We start from the raw sequence: 21,734 nt of genomic DNA, 5'->3' as shown, positions 1-21,734 counted from the left end.
TCTTTACATTGTTTTTTGTCCAATATTTTGTGTGGTCTTTTCAATCTACTCTGACAAAAATTGTGATGTATTGATGTATTATGGATGGACTCCCAGAGACCCAGAGAGGCATTTGTGTGTGCATGCATGTGTGTGTGTGTTTGTGTGTGTGTATGTGTGTATGAGAATGAGCAAACTTGTGTGTTACCTATTCTGTCCACGGGCGTGTTGAGCGGTAGGAAGCCCTGTTTGATGAGCTGGTCCATGGTCTCCTCATCCTCGGCCCTTATCTCTGACACCATGTTACAGGGGATCAACCCCATCCTGCCCCTCACCTCCCCTCTGTAAAACCCATCTGTGTCTTTATCACCATACACCTGGAGGGAGTGAGAGAGTTATGTATATGTTGCTATCTTTTTACAATACTGCACTTCTCTTGTGCTGATTAGCCACCCATAGGGTACGCCTGCAATACTAATGTAGGATAGATTCAGGCTGAGTGACTTTTATGATAGCCGTTAGTGTTGAATGAAGGCACATTAAAAGATTTCTCTAATTATTTTATGCCAAAATAACCATTTAAGCCATACAGTGATGTTGAAATTACTGATCGTTCTGAGAACGGTTCAAATTTGTGTAAGAAGGCCCAAATGGGGCTAAAAACTAGTAATAATAATAATAACCTTTATTTATATACATATTTCATATACTCAATGTGCTTTATATCAATAGAAGGCAGATAAAAGACAGATAAAAAGATAAAATTCATATAAAAGAACAAGCAAAATGCATTGCATTAAAATAATCAGATCAGAGAAGTAAAATAGAAAGATAAAAGAACACAATCAATTTAAACAGTTAAAATGAAGGCTATTTAAAAGCTAAGCTATAAGTTTTTAGCAGTCATTTGAAAATGCTTACAGAGCCTGCCTCTCTAATATTCTTTGGCAGGGTGTCCCACAGTGCGGCTTCACATTCAGAGCCAAATAAAGGCAGCACCTCATAGTATCTGACTGTCTCATTTGAAGCACCCACCCTAATGATCTGTCCCTCTTTGAAGGGCAGCTCCTCATCAGCTGCATCTGGGTTGGGGGACATGGAGAGAGGATCGTAGTCAAAGAGCGCCACAAAGATCCGGAAGGATTCCTCAGGCTCTGACTCATCATAGTACGGAGGGGAGCGGCGTTCCCGATCCCTGTAGCCATCTTTAACATAAGGGAGACAAAAAATCCCATCATCCTGCATCACAGAACAGAACAAGCAATAAATGTGACCCAGCGTGGAAAAACAGGCACATTGTGGGAGACAGTTTTTTGTTTTTGCATGTATATTTGATCTTTGCATTCAAGGTTTTAAATTTATTATTTTGAATTAAATGTATAATTTTATTACATAGAGGTCAACCAATTATTAATTATTGAATCATACAAGTGCATTTTGATATTTTTTTTCTGATGTAAAATCGGTCTCCTGTAAAGTTAAATGTGCCTGGGTTCATGGCGTTTGGTCCCAATTAGATATAAAATGGAGCAGAGAGCTTAGTGACTCTAATCTTCTGCTCCTCACACCATGGAAATAATTTAAACTAATGACAAAAGCCAATGCAGCATATATATACCACTTCTACGATATGTAATCCCATACGTGTACATAGTGACGCATGTTAGGCATGCCTTTGTGGAGTATGAAATTAATGAAAGGAACATTTTTGCCTTTTACAAGTTCTATCGATTTGATCATGCAGTATCGCATGATGGATTGGATTTTGATATCCAACCATACTTCTGTCTGTCAGCATGCAGGCATAAATCTGTGGTCAGTCTCTTACTTTGTCATTTAATCATTCAGCACACATTACATTTATTTATAATTATTCGTAGGTACTTATGTTTCAATATGCATTTATAAGTGAGTGACAAATGAGGGGCAAGACAAACATGGTGTATTACATAGAAGTGATACATGGAGGTGAAAACACAGAATGACACATTCAGCAACACCAGCAACACACAAGACTCTGACATGCATGCTACCAAAAGCCTAAATAAAAGCTACAGCTATTGCCTCTAATATCAAGAGCATATAGTAGTTGTATGTATGTATACACAATTCTATGTCTATTTTCACTTCATATTAAAATGAAAATGTAACTAACTCAGTGTAATTCTTGATCTATCGCCACCCCTTGTATAACACAAGATGCTAGTTACTCTAAACTTCACTAGATTTCTACAAACTAAGGCTAATAAAATGGCCAAAAGGTAGATTTTATTGAGGAAAATTCATGAATAATCAATATTTGAATATTTCTTCCTTGAGTAATTACTATATCAAGTTTTTGAAATTAAATTAATTGCTATCAGTATTTGCTACTTTTGGAAAACCAACTTGAATTGTGCCATCACAGCATGTCTTGTCTTGAATAGGTATATTTTGTGGTAAAATTGCAGTACTTAAAGTTTTCACAAGAAAACCAATATGGTCAGTCAGCTATTGTTTATTTTTGATAGGCTTATTAAGATTCTCTCCCTGCAATATATTTTATTATGCTTGCGTTGTCAAAGTTGAATTTACCAGGCTACACATGCAGTCATGTGTTGATAGTGCATTAAAGCTTTAAAAGAGATGATAAAACAGACTCATTTTTTGGTCGCCATTTTTGATCGCATATTTCCAATATGACATAACCACCACATTTAGCTTATTTAACTTGATTTGCAGCTGCAGGATGCAGTTGGCCTATTTCAGAAGGGTTACATTAGACTATTGATGAAATTTACGTTATTCATTAAATGGAATATAGGTACCATTTACATTTATACTGTTAATTAATATTTCTCTGATTCAAGAGTATTTGCCAGTTGTAACAAAGTTGAACATAAAAGGGAACTCCCATTAAAGAGTCTTGAATCCATTGTGCCACACCACAACTGTTTGGAATGAGTGATGTTGAAGCCAGAGCCTGAGTAATGCATCTGCTACTGATTGGGTTGATTGAACGAGAAGTAAGGAGGTTAGTGTTAGCATGGGGTTGGAATGGCTCCATCTGGTGGTGATTTAAATACAGTGCATACCATCTGAGAATACTCAACTGCCGCCTCCACAGGAGCACAGTGAGTGTGCATCTTAAAAATACTTCTTCATGTCATGCCTCTGGGCAGAGCAGGTAATGTTATAAGGTGGGTCACTGGCCTCGACTCTGTCTTGCCTTAAAGTCACACCTCTGCTACTCTCGCTCGTCCATCTGGACCTTTGCCACATATGGTGGAACTGCAGAGTGGGCAAATAATCACAAATAAATCTAGGCCAGAACAGGTTTCTCAGAGCTTGGAGGTTTGGACTCAGGGATAGAAGTCAATTATGGTGGAGATGAATCCCACCGCCCCATCAGGAGAAGGTTTGTAGTTATTGTCTCCTACCAAAGGGGGGGAGTATGGATCAGTCTCCGTCCGTTAGTTTGTTTGTTCATTCGTTAGTTAGTCACACTGTAATGTTGACTTTGTGCTGCTAGGGGCCGGCATTGACAATGGATGGGGACTCACTGGTAAAGCAATACAGTTAAAGTTATCATAGGTAACATAATAGTCTACACACGCTACACACTTGGAGACATCAGACTGGGTTGATGTGTCGAAGTGAGAGTCAATGGAGAATTTTTGGGCAAACCTCTAACCACAAGACACGGTAGTTATTGTACAGTTGTTGGACTGTTGTACTGTTATTGCACTCATCACTGCACTACCACTGTGCCGTCAGTGTTGACTACTTATATCATATTACCACTTACCTACTGTGCAATACCATATATCACTTATCATTTAGCATTTATATTATTCATAACACTCACGCTCCTGGTGTTGTATGTTATATTGTATATTGTATTATAAATTGTACTGTAGTGTACATTGTGTAATGTACGGATTGTATTTATTGGGTATTGTAGTTCTTATATTTTGTACTGTATTGAGTAAAAACAGGACAATTACAGTTACTCCATTTCAAGATATAACTTGTAAGCCTAATTCTGAGGAGAGTAGGCAACAGAAATATATGGTCAATCTGTCCTGTCATTGTCCCATACGAAAATGCTTGTACAATTTCACTCATATTTCAAGTACAGATTTGTACAGTAGATTGAACTTAATTTGATAACTGCTGAGCTTCTCCTGATTTCAGTTCAGTTTCCAGTGCCTGTTAAGTCTCCTGGAGCTCTCGATTTGCCCCTCTGAAGTTAGTGCCTTGGCCTGAGAGAATTTCAGCTGGTATCGCACCAGTTTAAGAAGTTGGATGGTGGCGGCAAGACAGGAAAGAGCTTTAGATGCTCAAGGAGGACATGATACTTATACTTCTCACCAAGCTGTGGGTAAGGATTAAGAAGATTATCTAATGCTAGTTTGAGGTTTGCAAAATCCCTTTCGGATCCCAGTCAGGAAGGAGGAAGTCAGGAATGCTAGATTTGGGTGCCCCATACAGTGGCTGCTGAGAGAGAAGCCCCATATGAGATGGATCTGACTGTGCTGTGGGTCCATGTGGATACAGGTGAGTAAGTGGAGGTGCAACCAATGGAGGAACAGGCTGCTGCTGCCAAGTACCCCGGCAAAGAAAGAGATGAATGGACTGTAGCTGTGGTAGGCTGTATGGAAACTGACGGACCTGGGTAAGTCTTACGTTGAGAAGGTTGAATAACTAATGATTGTGCAGCACAACAGATTCAAAAGAAAGTTAATGTAAGAGTCTTTAATGGAAATTCCATTTGATGGTTAACTCTGTTACAACTAGCAAATACTCTTGATTCAGAGAAATACAAAAACTTTTCTTTCCAGAAAATACTCCAAATTGCTAGTACACGAAAAAAAAAAAATCCTATTTTGAAAGGTCAATTTTGTTATAATAATGGTACATTAAATTACAGTTGTTGCATGGCTTTGATCTATCAGCTATCACTTGTTGCTATTGTTTTTTTGTAGGTCCCTTGAAAATAGCCCATATTATAATATTTTTATGCCTAAGAAAACATAATTGTTTTGCTCATTAATGTGAATGCAAGATAATTTGGAAAATTATTTACGATGTGCATACCTAGTTTTAGCTATTGCATTATTCCATTAAATGTTGTTGGCAACTGCATTGCCAACAGTTGCTAAACTAAAGTTCAAACTCAAATGTCCAAAGAAACTCAAATGCCCAAAGAAACATGAGACAAAATAGCAGTGACAGTGCAGTCACCCTTTAATGTCTACCCCTTAACTTTCTTCCCCATTCATGCATCAATGCCCCCAGTAAAAGTGTAGTGGTGGTGGTAGGTGTGGTTGTACCACAAAGGGAAGGGGTTTAGCAGGCATCTGGAGTTCAGTGCAGTGAGGGAGGCATTCTCTGAGCAGTCAATCAATCAATCAGTTATCTCATCATCCGCAACTGTGGGAATGGCCATCTTGGAGCCCAGGTATGGTTCCCCAGTGGGTCCACCATTTCAGTGCAGTGCAGTGAGTCATGCTGTGCAACTGTAAGCATAATAATAAATATTATTATTTAAGAAAAAAAAATAGGCACTCGCAAGTGTCCACAGCTACTTCTTGCCATTTGCCAGTTGCCAGTGGCATTTTTGTTGCTGTGCTGTGGTGGAAGGGGGAGAGGCCCAAAGAGACTGCAGGCAGCAGCACGTACCATAGGGAGACCTGGCGCCTGTGCCGCCCATGTGCCTGCGGGATGACCACGTCCTGTGCCGAGCTACTCTGCCATAGTAAACATCCTCGGTGATGGGGGAGAGGTTTCCCTCACTGTTACTCTCAGTTGTTATCTCTACAGGAAACACCAATCAGAGGGCGACGGGGTTACAATGCAAAGCTCACCCATCCCCACCCAAAAGGTAAACTAAAGCTTCCTCTTGCCATCTGAAGCTTCCTATTGCAGTAACTCCGAGGCCATGCTTAGGTATGCTATACTAAGTAATGATGAACATACAAAGTAAAAGCAACTATGGAGAAGCACTGTGGAAAAATTATCCATGGATTATTTATCAGTATGAGTGTTCATGTGTTATGTCTCTGTGTGATGTACATTGGTGCTACTGTGCACAGCAGTCTAGGACAATGTCAGCTTGTTGCATTATGTTAATGTCCGCAAGCTCTAACTTACGTTCAGGTAATGTGAAGGGCATGAGCATGGTTCAAAGACACAGAAGTGATCTGGAGACACAGGGAAGCTCATGGAGGTTTTAACAAAGCAACACAGACCGCTAAGGCACAGAGAACATCAAAAGTATACACACAACTTCCAGAATTTCCCCTGCCTCTCTCTCTCTAGTTGTGTGTCCATACTGACCAATGGAAGGGACCATGAGAGGTCGTCTCTGGGGTTGGGAACCACCATGGGGAATTCTTCTTCCTGACTCCCGGTCATGTCGACCTCCACCAGGGGTGTTTGTCTGAAACACACACACACACAAACACAGAAAAATACACAAACATTCATGTATTGCACACTGACACGTAAATGTACATACTGTATGTGCACAAACTCATGCAGCGCTCATGCAGACGCACATACAGACACATACACACACACACTGAAACGCACAAACTCAAACACAGACACACACACACACACACACGCGCACACACACACACACACACACACACACACACACACACACACACAAGCACACAGGAAAAATTGTAGTATTCCAATTCGAACTGTAAGCAAATATTGAGAGCATATTTGAATAAAAAATTACAATAATTTAAGACTTTGCCAGAGACATTGATGAGCAAGGTCAATACCACTCTACAGTGTGGAGGCGTCGTTCATTGTGGCTTCTACATTGCCACAGATTTAGAAGCTATGTTACACTTAATAACAACAACAACAACAACACTACTACTACTACTACTACTAATGATAATAATAATCATCATCATTATCATCATAATCATCATATTTTATATAGCACTTTTCAAAACAGTGCAAAAAAGTCAAATAACTAACTTTTTGACTACCTTGTTTTTTTAAAACATAGTCCAAATTATCTAACATAACTGGACAATAACAGTAACACACAACCACAAAATGATATAGTAGCAGTCTAAATTAAAGTGTGTGTTCCTGTGTAGTTCACATTGATAGTCTACTGTATATTTAGCTGGCTATTGGCTGATGTTAACCCATCAGCCAATAAGGAATAAGGGCTGAGAACCGCACCTTGAGTGTGTTGTGTGAGTTGCGTCGCCGCCCCTCTTCCAGCTGCATCTCGGAGTACAGCTCCTCCTCATCCTCCTCCATGATGTCAGACAGGTCAGAGCCCCTGCTGCTCTCACTGTGATAATCCTCACTGTGACTATAGTGAGGCTGTTTGCAGTCACACACACATACACACACACACACACACACACACACATATACACACACATACACACACACACAGACACACACACACACACATGCAATTGTACACATACATACATACATGCACCACACACACCAAACATATACATACATATGCGCATGCACACATACACACAAGCACACATGGACACCCAAAACAGGTTACTACGTGTTTACATAGATTCTAAAATTGCGGCGTATCAACCAAAAGAGTTGTCATGTTTTGCGCAGTGCTCAGTTCTCAAAATCCTATTAGTATTAGTCTATTGTAAACCAGTGAACAATGAGGATTATTGCGAACAAAATACATTCGGGGATGCAGCTCAGAGAAAGGTAAATGATCCATCATTTATCATGTTGTTCTTACCGGCCTCCCCAGCTCAGAGCCTCTGAGGAACTCGTCAACCGAGGCTCCTCTCCTACGGCCACGAGCATACCCTTCCTCGTCTTCCTCTTCCTCATCTGAGTGATGCTGGTGGAATGACTGACCCTGCTCTCCGTACACACCCTGCCTCCTGTCCCCCTGAAAACATGCATGAAAATTCGGGAAAGACTTGAAGAAAGAGGTGTAACAGTGGTACCTCACCATGATCAGTTCATTATTTTGATGATAACTTGATCTTTACATTTTTATTTGTTTGGCGAACAAACTGTGATGTGTCTTTGTGGCGTAATATATTGTAATTCATCAACAGAATGCTAAATGCATTTACTGCCCCTTCATTTAAATTGAATTTAGCTGTGGCAATTTTTTTTTTCCTTTTGCGACTGTCTAATTCATTTTCATAATACAAATGTGGAGTTACTGAATGCTGCAATGTAGCATCTATTAGATTTAACATGACATTTCCATTCCTGTCATACCTTGCCACTTCCTGCCGCCACCCTCTGTGCTGCCTCCCTGGCGATGGCCTTGGCCACGGTGTCTGGGATAAGTGTGCCTCGGGGCTGCGGGAGAATCCTCTGGGGTGAGGGTGAGCGGGGGTTGGCAGAGGGAGGGGCCTCCAGGGTGTGGCCTTGCATGGGCACTGGGGGCTGGGCGGACGGAGAGCGGTTGGGGTCCCAGCCAGGCTGGCCAGGTGGAATGGCTCCTCCGTGGTGGGCCGCCTGCTCTTTGGCATCCAGGTCTCTGGCACTTACTGGTCTCAGAGGTATGGGGTGGGGTTGGGGGTGGGGTAGCAGAGGCAGTCGGTGCTGCGGCCTGGGGCCTTGGTGCTGCGGATGAGGCTGGAGATGTAAGTGCTGGGGCTGAGGATGTGGGGGCCGGAGCTGGGGCTGGGGCGGTCCTCCTGGATGGGTGAGTCGGGGATGGGGCTGAGGGTGTGGAGGATGGAGCGGAAGCGGTTGTCCATGTGCCTGGGGTGGAGCGGGCAGTTGGGGCTTGGGGTGGACGAGGTGAGGGGACTGGAGATGGGGCTGAGCATGGGGGTGTGGAGGGGGGCCTGTGTGGGGGTGTAGGGGTGGGGGCAGCGGAAGGGGGGGTAGAGGCACCAGCAGGTTGTTTGGAATGACGGCGACTTGGGAGTCCTGGGATTCTCCCTGTGCTGATAGCGTTCTGACGATGACCTCCCTGGCCTCCAGGCACTGAATCCTTGTCAGCTCCACGGTAACATAGTCCGCCAGTGGGTACAACACCTCCGCTATCTGGATATAAAAAAAAAAAGACAATATCATCAACAGCAGCAGCATAATCATCTTCAACAACAACAACACAAATCTATCTAGTTATCATTGGCACCAGAAGCAACATGACCATCGCACTTGTGACACTATGGCATGGGTAACATGCTTGCTACATATCAGAAACTCGTTAACGTTGCCCTGTCTGGGTTACTAGGTTGTGAGGCCAGCTGTATCTGCATGACCTGGTCTATTCAGATTCTTAATTCGTCTCAGCATGTTCAGCAAAAGGGAGCTCGATTTGACTGGCTTTGTAGCTTCAAATCTTACACTAAACACTGCAAAATGTGAATTTGGTCAAGCCACTGTCACACAAAATGTGGGTCGAAGTTTGTCCTGTTCACTCAAAAGTGGAGGCTCTTCTAGCATTCTCTGTTCCCACCTACAGAAGAGAACTGTGCTGTTTTATGGGGATGGTTAGGTATTATAGAGGTTTTGCAAGATTTTTTCCACTGTTTCTCACTAATTTCTTGAATTGAACAAAAGTTTGTTTCATTTGATCTGGTAGTTGTCAGTTTGCCTTTGAGCAGGTTAAAGCCCTGTTAAAGTCGCTCCTGTCCTTGCAGTGCCTAGTCATGATCAGGTGTTTAAACTTGGAGTAGATGCTGGCAATTATGGAATGAAGGCCAGTCACCTCCAATATGGTTCTGTAGGTGTAGACCACCCCATTTGGTACTTTGGTCTAAAATCTTCAATCAATATCAGAGGGTACCCTACCACTGAGAAGTATTCTTAGCTCTAAATCATTCCATTTTAAGGTGTATATCAGCTTTTGTGGTGTTCCCTTAATCATTTATACCGATCACAACCCTCTAGTGTTTTTCGTGCTAGATGCAGAACACAAACAAAAGGTTAATGCAATGGAGTTTATTATTGTAAGAAGCCTTCGGTGTCAAAGTCAGGTATGTCTGTGGCAGGGGTAATGTCCTTGCTGATGCATTGCCACGTGTGAATTGTGTTATGTGAATGATATTGCTATTCACTAACTTTAGGGTGTGGGGGTATTAAACTCCCCCCTTTCCTCTGTTTTTGTCAATTTCACGCTTCAGGTTTCCCTAATTATTTGGCTACCTGTTTGCACCTAGGGCAGTAGAGGACCTAAGATCTAAGATGCAGACTCCCTGCATTAGCAGTAGTCCTTTTTGCTTTTTGGGGGTCTTGTTGAATATTTTGCCTAGTTCTTTTACTTTTCTTTTTTGTTTTGGGGAAGGGGGTACTGGCAGTCCTGTATTTGTGGCTTCTGTTTGGTTAGGTTTAATTCTGTCCGTTGGTCCTCCCGATCCTTCAGGTCTTGTTGTGTTTGTATATTGTAATTATTTGTATTTATATATGTATATATATACATATATACATTTCTTTACTTTTAGCCTTAAAACGCAGGTTGGTGTCTATATATGCTGCTGGGCCCATGTGCTTAAGTGATGGTTTTATTGAAGTCAAAACACATTGTCATTGTTTAATTTAACTGTCACAGAAAACAACAGATGGTTATTCATTTCAAGACATGGTGTGTTGATATATTGTGGTGCTCACCAGAGGGAGTGAGAGACTTTACTACGGCTTTCACAGATCACTGATTGAGATACCTGCACTAACACTGAAACATAGGTAGGTGGCACTGCAGTGTATGTTGAGGGCACAGATGAGATGACATAATGCCACATGCTCAAAGGCAGACACTTGACTATTAACACTCCCTCTGTGATGTATCCTCTCTCATCTATCATCTACATAAAACACAGGTAAAACAATTCACTCACTGTTTTACATACTGTTGTACCTGTGCACTGCTGTGTAGGGCTTTGAAACATGGCACCCACACACATTACATCTCCATATGTCAGTGCACTCTCTACAAACCTGTCCCTCTATGTTATGTAAACTCATGCACTAATGCACAGTCACTGACCCTGAGATGAACACTTTCATTTGCCCTCTAATCGTGAGTGGTGCTCTTGCCCAGGACTAAATCGCTCACCTTCCTTCTTTTAATAAAGTAGGGTGAAATGTAAATTAAGGATACGGTTCAGGCTGGGAATGCTAATGCTTGCTAACTCACCCTCTGTCCTTTAGTGCAGACTGCGTAGCCAATGACATTTGCCCCATTGGATGTCCCTGTGGGAGAGAGGAGGGGGGGCTTCCAGCGGACCTGTAGGACCCCTGGAGCCTGGCCACAGAGCACCTGAACCTCCTGGGGAGGATGGGGAGGGCCTGGTAGGTAGGAGAACAGGTGTAAGAAGACATTTTTATGTAAGATTCCTACTGACATGGATGGCTGGTTTAGTAGCACTAACATACAAACAAGAGGGAAGGGTGTGAAGCATTCATCAAATGCACAAATGCACACACACACGCAACCATGCACAACTATGCCCACACACAAGAGGGCGGGGGGGCGGGGGGGCATTCAGGATACAACAAACTGAGCTAATTTTTTTTTTCAGTGCTGCAAGTTATTTAATTGTGTGCCAGGATGATAGAACACCTTGTGCATAGTTTGTATAGATACACACAACCCATGCGGATACTTGATGGGATGGCGGTAGCGAGGCACATTCATGAGATGTGTGCTGTCATATTTAGTGAAATGTCACTTAGCTATTAAATCATTGCTTTTAATATAGCACTGCAGTCACACTGTATCATCCATTCTATATGCAATCAAATTGAATTGTGATATGGAATCGTCTTGTGTAATACTGTAGTGTAATATTTTCTGAACTCATAGTATCATAGTTTAGTACTCTACCATAATCTCAGATTACTCTTCATGAGAGCAGACAAAATTCAAGGCAAAATGAAACTATATAGGGCTCTGGGCCACCTGAGAGAAAGACTGTTTTGTCTGCGTGCAGGAGACTATCGACTGAGACTGAATGCAGCCCATTCTTTGTCTCCCACTCTCCTGGGTCACTGGATAAAACATGCACAACTAGGATGGCTGCATTCGGGCAGAAGCAAATGCACACTGATACAATGTGGTCATTTCAGTGAGCAGTGGAGGAGATTAGGCAAAAGTTCCTTCAGTGGCATTCCTTTATATAGCATCTATTATTCCAGGCTAGCCTATAGGCTGAGGAAATGACTCATCAAAATAATAACTGATCATATCTTGTGGTGCTTTGTTGTAATCTAATTAGTGGTGTGCACTGTGCAGTGAGCAAACTTGGGCAAAATTGTATTTGAAATTGGTTTCATATATTAAAGTGTGCTTAATTTACTAGACATTTGAATAGACCCAACATGGCAATCACTTGTAGATGAAGAATTTCTATTTTTCTAATGCTAGAACCCTAATCAAATGCTATTTTGCCCAGATCTCATCATTAGTTGCTCATGCCAAATATAATTTATGTCCCACTCATTCTCAGTTTCATGACTACAGGTGTTTCCCAAAAGTATCATAACACTAATATCATCTCTGCCCATTGGTTTTCAATAGAAGAAGATCATTTAGTGGTAAAACTTATGGAAAACCCAGCCCAGGACTGGTGTTTCATTCTGACCTGTTCTGCAATATGGAGTTGGACCTAGACAAAATACAATAGACAACAATGGCAGGGTAAGGCAGTGTCTACTCTTCCTTGGGTGTGGCTACTGTAAGAGTTGCCACAGCACAGTACTATAACCTAATCCTTTACATGCTATTACGTTCTATATTAAAGGAGACAGTATAGTGCACTGAAATAAACATACAATGATAACAATTGTAGTCCTCCAACTTCTATTTGCCCTACATTAATACTATTTCAAAACATGTAAAAGGCAAACATGTGAAAAGTGAGACTTCCACACAACTACATTTGCATGCTGACAAAGTCCACAGACTGTGGCAATGTTAGTAGTGAGTATTAATGTGAAACTGTATCTCTGAGATAAATAGAAAGTCAAAGTGAGCCTTGCTGACCTGCAGCCTGAGTGCAGAACTCCACACCAGTTTCTTTCTTCTCTCTCTGCTCCAGAGGCAGTTGCCATGGCACCTGGTGCGGCCGCGCTACCACCGTCACCTTGTATACTGTCATGGCCTTCAGGTTGAGGAAGCGTAGCCTATACCTTCCCGGCTTCACCACCGCATGCTCTGCCCCATCCAGGAACACTGTGTGCCCATAGTTACTGTTGCTAGGCAACCAGGAGAGCTCGGCAGTGTCACGCTGGATGTCATCCACGCGCAGACCGCATGGCGCCACCACCACGTTGGCTCCCACCAGCAAGGTGCAGCGCAGCTCGTCTGACAAGCCCCGGTCGGTAGCGCTCTGCACTGAGACGCGATGAACACAACCGTCCAGGTCCAGCTTTTCCAGCAGACACTTGGTCCGGCCACCATAGGGTACGCTGGCGCGAGGCTCCCCGTCTACTAGCACATTGTAGCCAGAGATGTTACCCCAACCCAAGGGCACCAGTGGAGGCTCCCAGGCCACAATGACGCTCCGTGCCAGCTGCTTGATCAAGTTGATCTTCCGGGGATAAGGCACAACATCTTCGGCGAGGTCCTCAGGGTCCAGGGGCCCCCCTGTCCCATTGCTACAGGGTCCCAAGGTGTTGGCTGAACCCGGGAGGCCGTCCTGGGAGGCCCCTCCATCCACTCCCATCAGGCTTAGGGGTGTATGGTCCAGTTGGCACAGGTCTTCCCCTCCCTCCCCAGCCTGAATCGCTGGTTTTTCCTTGTCCTGGACAAATTCCACAAAGTTGGAAGGGACAAGTCCTCGCTGGCCATCCAGCAGCTCCCCTGAGACACAGAAAGAAATAGAGAGGCAGGGGTAGAGAGTAAATAACTCAACCTATTGCCCCATTCTTCCTTAACTTTTATTGTGAATAGCAATCAATTGATAAGTTTTAAGGGCAGCACCAAGGCTCAGTGGTTAGCAGCACTGTCACCTCACAGCAAGAAGAACCAGGGTTTGATTCCCGGCCTTTTCTGTGAGGAGTTTGCATGTTCTCCCTGTTCATGTGGGTTTCTCCAGGCATTCCGGTGGATTGGAGACTCTAGATTGCCAATAGGTATGAATGTGAGTGTGTCTTGTCTTTCTATCTCTGTTAGTCCTGTGGCGGACTGGCAGCCTGTCCAGGGTGTTTCCCTGCCTTCTGCCCAATTAATGCTGGGATAGGCTCTAGCCCCCTGTGACCCTGAATAGGAATAAGTGGGTAAAGACAATGAATTCATGAATGAATGCAAAGTTGTATCTAAATAACATTGATTGACATACTCCATCTTAAATTTTCACATTACAAGCCATACTTAATCCTCTGAATCCACTTAGTCCTGGTGAGGCAGGACTAAAATCATGCTAGCAGGGTACACATTCATCCTCTGCTTGCGGAGTCCCATCCAGATCACATAATTTTAGATTGACAGCGATATCTTAAAATTTATGTTGTATTTTTGTTGGCTTATAATAATAATGTAATACTTAATTGATCCCTAAAGGAGAATATCTATTTTCTCCGCGGCTCCACATGAGAATAATTATGTCCATGCACCTTAGTCTCATAATAGACTCCTTTTATTGCAAAATGTTTTAATCTATGGTGAATCCTTGTCAATTTCAAATCAGGTCAATCAAACTACTTGTTCACACAAATATTTATGTTAGAGCCAAAATGAGACAGAGGAGATCGATGAATAACTGTTTTCTATCACTGTCTCTCTCACTAATTCACTGTTTCTGATGCTGAATATTGGCTCTTATTAAAGTGTGAGTGGTTCATGTGTCAGACACAATCACACATACAGTAGTGACATATTCCATGTTGGAGAGCAAGCAGCCTGCTTCAGAAGACACTACCATTGACCAGCTGTTTCCATAGGAAGGCACAACGGGGCCCCCATCTAATGATGCCTCCTACAAATGTTAACAACTGCTAAAAGTAGCCTGCAGTCCTTAGAGGAGAGAGAAGAAAGGAAAATAATTACTTGAATACACATGATGACCGGTGTGAGCTATTCTCGTTGCAGGGTGTGAGTGAGTGAGTGAGTGAGTGAGTGAGAGGTGGGGGATATGTACACATAATGCACTATTTCCTAAGACGTAAGATTTACTCCTGGTATCTCTGATACTATCTTTTATATTCTCTCCAGTAAACACAGGACTGTGAAGCTACTCCTCTTGAACATTTCTAAGAACTGGGACTTTGGTGTCGCTGCTTTTGAAAATTTCCAGGAACAGCACTGGGCATTTAGACACTGCAGTCAATGCAAGTAAAAAAAAAAAAAAAGACAGCTTAGATTTGCACTGTAGTTTTCTCCCAAAGGCAAAAAGTTTGTCTTCAAAGACCACTCTGCCCATCATTCTGTCCTTCAATTTTTTTTTTCCTCAGAGGCCTTAGAGACCTTAAGACCGTGTGTGTTTGTGCATGTGCATGTGCGTGCGTGCGCGTGCGTGCGTGCGTGCGTGCGTGCGTGCGTGTGTGTGTGTGTGTGTGTGTGTGTGTGTGTGTGTGTGTGTGCGTGTCCGTGTGCGTGTGCGTGTATGTGTTTGTGTGTGTTGATGATTAAGATGAGCCCTGTTGGATTAGTCATCAAGCTAAAAGGGACTAAGGTCCCATCTTGACAACAGCTTGGTGTGAGGCCCCAGTCTGCCTCCCCAGTGGTAAACACAAGGCTCCTCCAGGATGCCAGGCAATCTCACCGCCCACAGCTAGTGAATCACAGCAGCTGAGTACTACTGTGGTGGGCTGCGCTGGCTGGGGAGGATTTCTAGCTAGGGGGATTAGGAGAGCCTCCGATGGAGAAGCCTCCGTAATTCTAAAGAGATTAGAATAAGAATCACTTCAATCACCGGTTACAAAAAGTGTACAGAAATGTTTCTTGGTGACATTGGTGTAGAGACATATTGACTTCTTACAAAGATTCAAATTCATACTGACACACATGGTACAGTACAAAGACAACAAGGAACGGCAGAAGACACTTTATGGACAATTGACAATATATTCGACAACCAACATTCCATAGCTATGTCCATTTTAACAGGCTGTGGGGGCGGGGTGTAGGCCTACATGCCATCAAGAATAATGTAAATGACACAAATTCCCTGGGGGATAATCGTGATTCAATGGACACTTCTGAAGAGATTGTGTGAGATTATTTATATACGATGATGCACAGGCTTGTTGCGACTGCTGCACTCTGCTACAGCAGTAGGGCATCCTCACCTCCCACAGACTGGAGTAACGTCAAAATCACATAACTGGAATGGGTAGAAAGGACATTATGATATTTGATCTATGCATTGCAGTTTTTTTATACTTTTGCCATGTTAAGTACAAGTCAAGTTACCATTTAAGATTGATTTTGGTGGGAAAACTAATTCTAGCCTTTCAAGTTATGTGGATGAAGGAGTGCCCCTTGATGTTGGTCTAAAATTAGCTTTACATGTCATCTCCAAATTTATCTCAACTCAACACTCAATGGGAACTTCATCCACAAGCTTCAAACTTATTCTCCTTCTCACCTTCATAGAAACCATCATCATCCATGTTGCCGTACACATACAGGTACTTTCCAGCCACAAGGGGGAGTTCTGCTTCAGGGTGCTCGTTTGGTCCATCATAGGGGTTATAACTGGAAGGAGAAGTAATTTAATTGTCCATGAGCAGTTCATTTGTGGTTATCATGATATTAGTTTCTTCAGTCATTTGTTCATGTTATTCATTGCTCAAAATATACAGGTTTTTTCTTTACTGTACATTTTTTTATACCCTCTAACACACTTGCACATGACATTTCCTTCACAAGAGGGTAGCACGTGATGTATTAACATTAAATCAAGGTTAATGTACTATATATCAAAATAACAAATACAGAATACAGCCTTACTCCCTCAAATCTGATTCTGAATAAACTGAAAAACAAGCTGTTGTAGAAATCCCTTTACCCTTCATGTTCCCTGCATTAGTAGGCTACTGCTAACTTTAATTGTCTTCTTGGGGGTGAAGCAACTGTGCAGAAACAGTGCAGAAAACATATAAAAAGTGATATTTCTATGATGGCTACAGGAGTATGCACCAACCCCCTTCCTGTGTCCCAGAAAGCTGGTTTCATTCACCTGTAGCGGGCAGTGCAAAGGCGGACCTGGCCTGTGTAGCGAGGCTTGGACCTGGGCGATGGGCTGGCCTCATCCTCCATCTGTAGATAGACATGGGAATCAAGGGCAAAATTACAGTTATTCACATTCACATGCACCATTCATAATTAAGCCCAAGAATAAGCAAAGTGTAGGCTGCAGCTACAGAAATCCCCATTAAGTTTAAAAATATGAAAAGCCAAATCAATGCATATTTTCTCTGCATGTTGATACGCCCGGGTGTTATCTGTTTGGCTTTCACCTCAAACTTGTTTTCATCTGTGCTGTCCATACATGAAACACTTTCAGCAGATTAAAAGGTTAAACTATTAGAAAGCAGAGAGGGGTGTACAGGGATGATATTGTGATGCACATATAGATATTTTGCATACACCTATATATAAACACATTTGATGAAGTTTAGCTAATGGGTATCACCCAGACCCACCTCTGAGGGGGTCACCTGTCGAGGGCTGTTGGGGCGGTCCGTTATCACGGTACTGGATTTGACGGACAGCAGCTCTGGTCTATCTCTGTCTCCGGTCTGCGATGGGCAGGGCAAGAACTTGGAGATCAGTGACGGCGCGTTTGCCACACTCTCATCGCCTGGGAAACATTGATTTCCATAGCAAATAAAGAGTACCTGTCATTCCTTCTGCTCCCATTCGCTGCTCATTGCACAGCTATTGATCTCCTGTTGAAGGAAGTATACAGCAAACACGCTATGGCAAAGGCTCAACCAGGCTAGCAATTCCACCCCCACCACAGCCTTACAGCCTTACATCTGCAGTGCACTTCTCCACTGCTACTGTATACCACTGTGGTCCTCAGAGACAAAACACTAGAAAACTGCAGAAAATAGAAAATAGAAAATTGCAGTCTAAAAAAGTGTGGAAACAGCTGAATCCTTTAAGGAAATCAAACTAAGGTAACAGCAGCAGGGATCTATCATTTGGTTTCTTGTGGCTTGAGAGTGAGTATAATCATGCAATATTAGCACAGCAGCATCAAGTCTCCCTTCTCTTTCTATTGGAGAGAAAGATAAAACAGGGGCTCCAGCTCCAGCACTTCACAGACCTTTGCTCTTTGCCATACCGTATAAATCTACATTGCTGAATTGGCTGTATTTGCTGGCTCTGCGGGTTACACTATATGGGGTTAGAATGCTAATGTGTTAACCCACATTAACAGATGTCATACATCAGGCCTGTGATCAATTAGAGGAGATATTGATCATGAATAAGCAGTATTCCCACCACTGGTATCCATCCCCGGTCAAGAATGAGCTGATCTAGTCGTGATGTGAGCTGTCTGGGGATTAGAACACCCTGACTCTCATTTCATTCTGATCAGAAGCCTTTTGATCACATGCAATTTGCTGGATGCTTTTATCTAAATTGTCTTGCAGTACCTGGCCTGAGTGCATATATTTTTAGTATGGGTGGACCTCACTGGTAGTCTAACCTGTAACCCTGGTGGTGTTGGCACCATGCTCTACCCATTATGCCACTGATGCCACAATGATGTCTCCTTTCAACAACATATTCCCAACTGATGCCACTCTAAAAGCAGCAAGGTTTGTATGGTGGCTGTTTTGAGTGGAGAGATAACTGGATTTGCTTAGATGTTCCCTTACTTTTGTTTTAAACTATCATTGTAAAATAATGAGTGAATGCTAAAAAATGTACAAAATGAAACTATGTACCCACTAGTTTCATTGTATTATTACTCAAAACTGACTACAATAGGGATATGAAGTAGAACTGCTGACCCACCTGTCTCTGGCTGGGTTGCAAGTCCGTTGAGGATTTGTGAGAGTTTCTTCTCTGGTGAGAGGGGAATCTGGGATTTGGAGTAGGAATTAGTGTTAAGGATGTCCACAGTATCTGATTGCAGATGGAAATTCAGCAGCTCTTTCGACAGCTGGTGGAAGTGTTCACTCTGTGACCTGCATTTCTGCTCCAGGTCGCGAACCTTGACCTTTTATAGACAAGGGATAGAGCAGTATAGGGATGGTGATGGGGGAGAGGAGGGAATGGAGAGCAAGTGACAAAAAGAGAGAGCAGGAGGGAAAGAGAGAAAGAAAGAGAGAGAGAGGGAGAGATCAGTGGCAAGAACACACACTTCACATGTAAAGCCTTCAATTGGTATGGGATGTAGTTCATCATGTGTAATTCTATAGAGTCCTCTGAAGAATAGCCAGTGTCTTATCTGTTTATGCCGATCAAAAGCAGAACCAATTAGAAGAGGTTCCCGAAAGAGCCATTTTCTAGCTTGGAGCTGCTTGTTACATCAAACCCACTGCAGTCTAATCAAAGCATATGGAAGTGAAAAGTCCTCTGCACTGCTGCAGCTGCTGCTACATACTGTAACACTGTCAAACTTTGATAACAAAGCCTGAGCACTGCAAAGAGTTAAGAGTCTTATAAAAGTTACATACATTAAAGACATTATCAGAACAGCTCTTAACAACAATTAGAGACTTGAGTGAAGAAATATTGAGGTTATATATATTTATATACAGTATATATATAAAACCTCAACCTTACTTTGATATATATATACATATATAAATATATATATATACATATGCAAGTTACAGATGGAGGCGTCAGCACCATAGCCTGCTTTACAGTAGATAAGGAGGCTCCACCAGGGTATGTAGCCACAGGCGGAGCTGCTCTTACCCTTGCTCTGTGATGAAACTACAGTACACTTACTGAGTCTGAGGACTCAGCAGAAAGATGGGAGTAGATATCGTGATCGGGGATGAATGAATAGCCATCAGGGAGCCATTACTGAGTTCTGATGGCTTTAGGAAAGCTGGACAAAAGGATTGTGTGCAAATATGTGCGTGTGTGTGTGTGTGTGTGTTGTGTGTGTGTGTGTGTGTGTGTGTGTGTGTGTGTGTGTGTGTGTGTGAATGCATGGGTGTGTGTTGTGCATGTGATGTGTGTAATACAAAAGTACATCAGTAATGGGATCTGAAGTCAAGGGAGATCTAAGATCTATGGGGTGATATAGCGTGTACAGCAAAGTATGGAGTCAAAATTATAGGGATATCTGATTTAATTCAATCTCATTCAGTGTACATAAGTATGATTGTCTAATTAGCATGAAATACCGACTAAACGCCTTTGGAGCTTAAGTGATTCATTGGGAATTTACACAGGCAATTGAAGGGAGATGAAAGTACTGTAATTCAGGGAGGAAAATAAATACCTGAAACATTCTGTCCTTATTGTTCTGTTCAGACAAAAAAGGGGGGAAAACAGATAAAAATAATTTTGAAGAAAAATGACAAAAACATAAATAAAACCAAATACCATTAAATACCATTGTAATGAATGCAAAGGTGAGTAATACAAGACAATAACACATTGATCGGTGCAAAGAAATATACAGAATTAACACAAATACACAACGTAAACAATGGGAACACAAGCAGAAAGAACAAATACATGTGTGTGAAACAAGTCAACTGAAAAAAGGCTTAACAAGCGCTAAATGATTATGAAGTTGGAGGCTAGACTATGGTTTCATGGAAGGACGCAGAGTTTCTTCATCCTGTGTCTGTTTGACCCTGCAGACAGTTAGACAGCGAGACTGTGTTGATCTTTCTGTTTAAGTGATCTGTGTTTGCCCATTAGTGCAGAGACACAGGCGTGCGGAAGAGGCTTTAAATTGATTCACTGGATTTGTAAGGAGAGGAGAGACTTTTGGACAGTGGAGTTGCGGTTTTTCCTGACCAAACTCCCTTGCAAATGCCCTCTGTGTGTTTGTCTGAACCAAACTCCGGCTGCTTGCTCAACAAAATCGTATTAAAGTGGTGGGGATGGATAATACCGTGACCCTACTTGAACTAGGCTTAAACAAGACTACACTCTATTTTCATGACAAAGGGATTTAGAGTGAAATGAGAAAATAATTTGGAGTGGATGAACCAGTGACAAGCATCTTGAAGACAGTGATGAAACACAGCAGGTCAGTGATTTGATCACAGGGATATTTACACAGTATTCAAGGTCAGACTGGATGCAGATGTCTGGGATTATCAGGTCTCTTGTACACACTTGTGAGTGAGGATGCAGCTTCCCATAATCTCATGCTAACCTTAAAGGGGAATACCACAAATTCTACACTGTATTATTAACTATATTATTCCTATGTATTCTCCCTATGGCCTGAGACAATACAGTCAGTATTTCTGAGCAGGAAAATCTCTCCGAAAGCTTCAAATCAGAGACATGAAACTCTGACCTGTGACTTTGTATCGATGCGATGGACCTATGAGTGAACTGGGTGGATCACAATCAGGGTCAGTTAAACCCTACTTTATTTAATCAGTGATGTAATGATAAATAAAAAGGTGGGTAAACTATGAATAGAGCCTAGCAACCCCCCCTCCGCCCCCTCTCTGGTAACAGTCGTGCAAATCTTTGAATAACATCCAAATCATTTCAGTGTTGGGATGTATTCCAATGAGATGGTTTTGAGGCAAGTTTATGTAATTTTTTGACATTTAGAAACAAGAATCTGTTATGATATTTTAAGAGCCTGGCATAGCTGATATTTGATGTCTGAGGAAGCACTGTGATGAGAAAATCACTTTATCAGTCAAAAAAAACAACT

General features: G+C 42.3%; 1 protein-coding gene across 1 annotated transcript in view; it reads right to left on the bottom strand.

The window, feature by feature from the left end:
- Positions 1 to 21,734, bottom strand: part of rimbp2a (RIMS binding protein 2a) — a 77,839-nt gene that overhangs the window by 4,912 nt on the left and 51,193 nt on the right. The window contains 14 exon segments of the mRNA XM_071536484.1: positions 188 to 356; positions 1,015 to 1,184; positions 5,644 to 5,778; positions 6,301 to 6,403; positions 7,177 to 7,323; positions 7,727 to 7,882; positions 8,173 to 9,003; positions 11,099 to 11,250; positions 12,546 to 12,569; positions 12,947 to 13,765; positions 16,491 to 16,600; positions 17,085 to 17,164; positions 17,551 to 17,708; positions 18,878 to 19,082. Coding sequence (XP_071392585.1) covers positions 188 to 356; positions 1,015 to 1,184; positions 5,644 to 5,778; positions 6,301 to 6,403; positions 7,177 to 7,323; positions 7,727 to 7,882; positions 8,173 to 9,003; positions 11,099 to 11,250; positions 12,546 to 12,569; positions 12,947 to 13,765; positions 16,491 to 16,600; positions 17,085 to 17,164; positions 17,551 to 17,708; positions 18,878 to 19,082 — 3,259 coding nt within the window.

This window comes from Centroberyx affinis, unplaced genomic scaffold, assembly GCF_046629955.1.
Source record: "Centroberyx affinis isolate AG114_WGS23_722 - 3 ecotype Tasmania unplaced genomic scaffold, CSIRO-AGI_Caff_v1 ptg002878l_1, whole genome shotgun sequence".
NCBI lineage: Eukaryota > Metazoa > Chordata > Actinopteri > Beryciformes > Berycidae > Centroberyx > Centroberyx affinis.
This window is presented reverse-complemented; position numbering and strand designations above follow the sequence as displayed.